Source organism: Garra rufa, chromosome 3, assembly GCF_049309525.1.
Source record: "Garra rufa chromosome 3, GarRuf1.0, whole genome shotgun sequence".
Lineage (NCBI taxonomy): Eukaryota > Metazoa > Chordata > Actinopteri > Cypriniformes > Cyprinidae > Garra > Garra rufa.
In genome coordinates, this window is record NC_133363.1 from 62,875,911 (window position 1) to 62,883,306 (window position 7,396).

The 7,396-nt window shown below is 35.9% G+C and overlaps 2 protein-coding genes across 2 annotated transcripts in view; both read right to left on the reverse strand.

Moving 5' to 3' along the window:
• The window catches only part of LOC141332431 (C-type mannose receptor 2-like), a 5,044-nt gene extending 4,194 nt beyond the window's left edge, over positions 1-850 (reverse strand). The window contains exons 1-2 of the mRNA XM_073837566.1: positions 817-850; positions 368-724 (exon numbers count right to left, since the gene is read on the reverse strand). Of these exons, the coding sequence (XP_073693667.1) occupies positions 368-724; positions 817-850 (391 nt within the window). The remainder of the gene's footprint in view (positions 1-367; positions 725-816) is intronic.
• Positions 851-4,943: 4,093 nt separating this feature from the next.
• Positions 4,944-6,793, reverse strand: LOC141332432 (C-type mannose receptor 2-like). The gene is made up of 4 exons (XM_073837567.1): positions 6,757-6,793; positions 6,320-6,664; positions 5,478-5,825; positions 4,944-5,305 (listed from the first exon to the last, which is right to left on the reverse strand). The coding sequence occupies exons 1-4, from the start codon at positions 6,791-6,793 to the stop codon at positions 4,944-4,946; spliced, it is 1,092 nt and encodes a 363-aa protein (XP_073693668.1).
• Positions 6,794-7,396: the final 603 nt, after the last annotated feature.

The following is a 7,396-nucleotide window of genomic DNA, read 5'->3' on the forward strand; positions in this document are numbered from 1 at the left end:
GACCTATGACACAATGTGTTGCCATCTTTCATATATATATATATATTATATATATATATATATATATATATAAATATATATATATATATATATATATATATATATATATATATATATATATATATATATATATATATTATTTATATATTATATATATATATATATATTTTTTTTTTTTTTTTTTTTCAATCAATCATCATTAATCAATGTAAAGTGTTTTTGAAGATGTGGATACAGTGTCATAAAGAAATATCAAAGCTCTCTCTATAATCTGACCAAATTAGAAATTTGTAACATTTAAATTGCATTTAAATTTGGTATGTGATGCATCTTTAAATGAACAGTAATTTTAAATATCTGCACTCACTGTTGTTGCAGATAAAATGCTGTTTATCACTACATGGCAAATCATGCCATTCTCCATTCAGCATCATAGCACAATCATCTCTGCCTTCAGGTTGTCCAGTAGACCAGTTCAGATAGAGCGCAGGTTCACCTGCAGACCACTGCCATTCATCACGACCCGTCTTCTGCAGCCCAATCCAGACAGGATTAACACCTCTATCATTCACACTCTTCTGCAGCTCGTTCATGTCGTTCATGTTGTCAACGGTGGCTAGATCTGTATATTTCTCTCTGCAGTATCTCTGAGCTCCAGTCCAGGTCTTCCTCTCATTTATAAAGTGATACTGACGCAGAACACATTCAGATACGGAGCAGAGAGCTGTGAAAGAGAGGCTTTGCTTTAATGCTTTTCATAGCAGGATCAAACCTAATGAAACTAGAAACTATAATTAAAACCACAAACACACTCACCAATAAGAAGAATGAAATAAGGAGGTTGGTCCATTTCTGAGGAAGAACAATAGGCGACTGATGAACACAGTGTTAAAATACTTGTGGGGTCATTTTGGAGTAAAATGACCAGCAACATAAATGAACCATACATCCTTACATAACCATTTAGATAATATTAACATCTCAAACGTCTAATTTTAGTTAAAGAATGAACATGTGAGTTGATCTTACTTTAGAGGTTGTATGTTTCTGTCCTGAGTCTGATGTTTCTGTCTACAGGTTCAAACAATGCGATTATTATATCTGCTCTCATCCGTCATTCGGTATAACATCATTTGTTTATTTCCTCCTCCTTTGTGTATCTGTCCAGTTCTCTTCTCCTTATTTGCATATTGACGTCACTGTCCGTCTGTAACAGTCTAATCAGGAAACTACTCTATATACATTTATTATGTGTTTTGAAATTCATAAATCAGAAAGAAGCAACTGATAAGAACATTTCATTCAAAGACAGTAAAAGAGTAAAAGTTACTTTGGAACATAATATCACAATATCTCTTAAATGTTAAAGGGGTCATAAGACGTTGCTAAAAAATAACATTATTTTGTGTCATGCAATGTGTTTATTATATTTAAGCTTAAAAAAAAATCCACATGGCTGTACACTATTGTTGCTCTTCTTTGCCCCGCCTTTCTGAAACACATTGATTTTTCAAAGCTCATCGCTCTGAAAAGCGAAGTGTTCTCTGATTATCAAATTTTCCAGGGCGTTGTGATTGGCTCAAGCATGTGACAGAAAGCATCTTACGCCCCTTACCATGTTGTGATGCTCTGTCCCTGTCGCGACCAAACAAAAATAATAAAAAAAACATTATAAATGAGGCATTTGTTGCATTCAGTGGGGACATAATTACAGATTATAATGACTCATACAGTCTTTTTACGCATTTAGCCAGCGTAAGCATAAAACCATGAATGCATTTGTGATCATCGAAACAACAATCACTATTCTACACTGTCTAAAACTCGCGTTTGAACAGTCAGTAGCAAATTCTTTAAATCTGAAAATGTACAGTCCTTCATAAAATGCCTTGCACACATTTACATATTTGCATTGTACTGTTCAGGTTGTGTATTCATTTGGAAGATCAAACAAAGTAGTTTCACCTTTGCATCGAAACATACAGCGCCTCCATAATATGGTGGTGGCTACAACAATACTACAGCGAGAATAAAAGTAACGCCTTCTTTTTTTGCGCATACATTTGGGCGGTGTTATGCAAATCTTCCCACAGAGTGACGTAGATTTGCAGGGGCATCTTTGAATGAGCCGTTTTAGGAAGATGTGGCTTATCTTTTATGATAAATGTCTCTTTGGGTATGAGACTTTACAGACCGTATATATGCACAAACAGCTTGTAACACTCCAAAGACAAAGGAAAACATGACATCACATCATATGACCCCTTTAAAGTGAAACAGATCATGCGATCACGTTTAGTCAAATAAGGGGAGTTAAACTGAAGATTCTCATTCAGTTCTTTCCATATATTTATCATTAATCAAAGTAAAAAGAAAATGAAAGAAAGGAATCTGTACCGTTGTGTTTTGTCACTGTCTATTACTAACCTCTTTTTATTACTTTTCCATAGTTTTTCCATTCAGAATTGTCATGGGTCCTTAAGTCTTGTATCAAATTTAAGGATGCAAGTCTTAAATGGTACCAAAAACGTCATAATATATCAAGAGGTCTTCAATTAGGGGCAGAAAGACAATAATTGCTATATAGCTTAATGTGATGATCAAACTTCAAAAGGTTATGATTCCATTAAAAACATGCATGCGGCTGAATTTGCCTCTTAAATTTGCTGTTTTTGTTCAGACCAATGTGGAAATCGGCCGTTGCCTATTTTTTTTACGCTGCAAACACGTGTTCTTATTTAGAAAACACACATACACAATATAATTAACTCAATCATCACAAATGAACTCTGTGTTCAAATGAAATCTGTGTGAAATAGCAAATAGTTATATATTTGTGTTCATTGTATGAACTTTTCATCTTAAAGTAGTTAGTAAACTTTTCTTAGAGCATATTGCTGAATTTCACTGGATATATATTAGGAAAGGAAAAGGAAAGAACATGACGTGTGGCCAAGATGGCTCTGCATTTAACCCATCCAGGTGCACATACAGGTCCTTTTCAAAAAATTAGCATATTGTGATAAAGTTCATTATTTTCTGTAATGTACTGATAAACATTAGACTTTCATATATTTTAGATTCATTACACACATTTGAAAGTAGTTCTAGCCTTTTATTGTTTTAATATTGATGATTTTGGCATACAGCTCATGAAAACCCCAAATTCCTTTCTCAAAAAATTTGCATATTTCATCCGACCAATAAAAGAAAAGTGTTTTTAATACAAAAAAGTCAACCTTCAAATAATTATGTTCAGTTATGCAGTCAATACTTGGTCGGGAATCCTTTTGCAGAAATGACTGCTTCAATGCGGCGTGGCATGGAGGCAATCAGCCTGTGGCACTGCTGAGGTGTTATGGAGGCCCAGGATGCTTCGATAGCGGCCTTAAGCTCATCCAGAGTGTTGGGTCTTGCGTCTCTCAACTTTCTCTTCACAATATCCCACAGATTCTCTATGGGGTTCAGGTCAGGAGAGTTGGCAGGCCAATTGAGCACAGTAATACCATGGTCAGTAAACCATTTACCAGTGGTTTTGGCACTGTGAGCAGGTGCCAGGTCGTGCTGAAAAATGAAATCATCTCCATAAAGCTTTTCAGCAGATGGAAGCATGAAGTGCTCCAAAATCTCCTGATAGCTAGCTGCATTGACCCTGCCCTTGATAAAACACAGTGGTCCAAAGTACTTTTTTGGGATGAAAGCAAATTTTGCATGTCATTCGGAAATCAAGGTGCCAGAGTCTGGAGGAAGACTGGGGAGAGGGAAATGCCAAAATGCCTGAAGTCCAGTGTCAAGTACCCACAGTCAGTGATGGTCTGGGGTGCCATGTCAGCTGCTGGTGTTGGTCCACTGTATTTTATTTATAGGATGGAGAGAGCGCTGGCAGACATGAGACTCGAACCTGCAACCTTTGGGTTACAAGTCCGTAATTGTAAAATGATGCCTAATTCCCAAAAGGAGGTTTTTGTAACTGTTTTGAATTCTCAATCTCAAATCTCACTAGTGTACTCTATAGGCAGGAAAGTAGTGTGTAAATTTGTCTGGGTTGCGTGTCATCTGAGGCAAAAGATTAGATTCTGATCAAAGAGAATCTGTATTTGACTAAATTTTAACCTGGTAGTTGCAAGTTTGTACCGGTTGGTGTAGTTCTGAAATTGTGTTTATAGTTGTGAGAAAATGGTTAATTGTTTCATTAATTAGCAATCAAGTGTTAGCAATCAAGAAAACTGTAATATTACAATTAATTGATTGATAATTCTTTAAATTAATATAGTAACTGACACATCTGACTCATTTTTTTCTTAAAAATGGTTTAAAGGCTAAAAAGTGAAGTTTATCATTTTTGAAAATGTCTGAACTGTTAATCATGTTGTTGTTTTGTTGTTGTTGTTGTTGTTGTTTTTTAACAGTTTAATATGTTACCATAGACATTGCCCTACCCTGCTCATATGATATTAATTTTATTTGTGCACATGACATACATATCGCAACAGACAAGGTGTGTGTGGAATCGAAGTACCGTGAGAATGTTTTGAAAGCATGCAGAGCAATAAAGTTTCAGATTCAGAAGATGGAAAATTAGGAAATAGGAGTTGAGAATACTGGCTATAGATCAGTTTATTTGAGCTGATATTCTGTTATCATTTGTTTCTCATGGTTTTCATCTTTCACCTTTGGATCAAGCACAAGATAATTTATAGCAAACCTTTACCACTGCCTTTGATATACAAACATTATAAACACACACATATCAGGCTATATTCAGATATGTAAAGAATGTTAAACACTGACGTTCGAAAACACATTATGATATTCAAATTACAGAAATAAAACAGTGTTTTGGACACTTTTAAAACACAGTAAGTAGGTTCACTCAGAACTTACTAAAGAACAAATTAACATATAAAGGTAAATTAGATTGAAAAAAAGGGCTTAAATCACTCTTAATATCTGCTGCAAATGAAGTTGAGTTTGTCAGTTTCAGGAAGGCTGATCCAGCGCTGATCTCCTCCAGACTGAACTGCTCCTTTTCTATTCTCGAGTTTGCAGTTTTCGGGTGTCGTTCCGTTCCCTGGAGCCCAGTTCTGATAGCACACAATCTCTCCACTCACCCAGAGCCACATGTTCATGATGCAGTAGTTGTGTAAACCCAACCACACCGCCGCAGTAGACGCCCGTTTAACCACGTTCATCACACGACGCTGAATCTCTTCTGAATGAACCGAGACCAGATCCACATGATTCTGTCTGCAGTATGTCAGAGCTTCAGACCACGTCAGATTCTCTTTGATCAGAAACAGTTTATCTGGAAACAAAACAAACCACAAGCACATACTAGAGAGAAACTGATTAAAAAAAAAAAAAAAAACACGGAGAACAAACACTGTGGATGATTTTGTCGTGTCAGACATGTAACGTGAACTTTAAGAGATCTGGAGGTGATGGATGGATTGTGTGTTTTGTGAGGATCTACTCACCTTCATGACACACAAAAGGATTTGGGCTGGTAAGAGAAAGGTCATGCCATCGTCCCTGAGAGAACAGATTGACACCTGTACAGTTTTGAATAGCTCCGGCATTATTAGGTTCACCAGGGCTCCAGTATCTGAATGAGGAGTTACTCTGATCTGACCACTGCCATGAGTCTCTGAACAGACCGATCCAGACATGTGATCCAGATAAATTTCTGCTACTAATGATCTTCTCAACCTGCTGATTCTCATTCTGGTTCCTCACACTGACCAGATCAATGTGATTCTGTCTGCAGTAACTCTGAGCATCTGTCCAACTCATCGTCTGATTGACAAAGACAAAATCTGTGTTTGCTTTAAGAAAAACAAATGGAAAGCGATTCATGCGTCAGTTTGTTCATTATTTTTGCGTTACTCTATTTATATATGGAGTATTTTTCCTACATGGACTGCATTGGAGTTAATCTACAAGTAAGAATGAAGCCCTTCCATGTTTGTGTTGAAAATAGGCTGAATATATCAAGCTGTATATTAAGTCTAGTCACAGCATTATAATGAATATGAAGACTAATATAACATTTATTTCTACTATTTCCTTCTGTAGCTCTTTAATTCCATTCCTATTGTAACAAGTTACAACATGGGACAAAAAAGAGTGTGGTCAATGAATTAAGTCCTTTTAATATTGTGTCTTCACAGAAAATGCATTAACATTAAAAATGTGACAAATATCTGTAGACTCTTCTATATGTATGATCAAATTTAAATTCAGTGTTCAGTCTTGCACTAAAACTTGGTATATGGTGCGTCAGTGAACAGTTATTGTAATTTTAAATATGTACACTTACTGTTGTTGCAAATAAATGGTCGAGTATCACTACACGGAACGTCATGCCATTGTCCATTTAACATCATAGCACACTCATCTCTGCCTTCTGGTTGTCCAATAGCCCAGTTGAGATAGAGCGCAGGTTCACCTGAAGACCACTGCCATTTTCTCTGCAGCCCAATCCAGACGTACTGGACACTTCTATCATTCACACTCTTCTTCAGCTCGTTCATGTCATTCATGTTGTCAACGGTGGCCAGATCTGTGTAATTCTCTCTGCAGTATCTCTGAGCTTCACTCCAGGTCTTCCTTTCATTTACAAAGTGATACTGACGCTGAACACATTCAGATACGGAGCAGAGAGCTGTGAAAGAGAGGCTTTGCTTTAATGCTTTTCATAGCAAGATTAAACCTAATGAAACTAGAAACCATAAATTAAATCACAACCACACTCACCAATGAGAAGAAGAATGAAATATAGAGTTTGGTCCATTTCTGAGGAAGAAACACATTGGACAACTCAAATATCAGACATTTCCAGATTCATTCCACAGTAAAATATGACAATTTCAGTTAGTATCTAAACAGCAGCATGAATGCAACAAACATTATCATTTAGTCAATATTAACTCAAAAGTCCAATTCTAATTAAAGAATGAACATGCAAGTTGCTCTTACTTAGTGTCTCTGTCTGTCTACAGATCCAAACTGTGCGATTATAATGTCTGCTTTTATCTCTAAGTTAGCATGTAATTTCATTTGTTTATTGACCTAAAACTAATTTTCATATTTCTCTTCCTCTTTTGTGTGTGTGTCCATATCTTTTCTATTATTTGCATATTGATATCTGTCAGTCAGCAGCAGCATAGGCCTTAATTAAAATAATTTGTACACAACATTCATAATTCATATTTTAACATTCACAACTAAACAGCTGTTTTAATGTTATTTATAAAGCACATTTTATCTGGTGCTGTAACAAACAGCTCACTAATGGAGTTTATCTCCAACCTTGATCAAACCTTTAACTTTCTAGCAATCCTAAAGACCTTGATTAGTTGGTTTTGGTGTGGTGTTTGATAAGGTTTGGAGCAAA

Coding starts and splice junctions, on each gene's coding strand:
- LOC141332432 (XM_073837567.1), bottom strand. CDS start 6,793: ATGGACCAAACTCTATATTTCATTCTTCTTCTCATTG. Junction 6,665..6,756: donor TTTCATTCTTCTTCTCATTG/GTGAGTGTGGTT, acceptor TCTCTTTCACAG/CTCTCTGCTCCGTATCTGAA. Junction 5,826..6,319: donor ACCATTTATTTGCAACAACA/GTAAGTGTACAT, acceptor TTTTTCTTAAAG/CAAACACAGATTTTGTCTTT.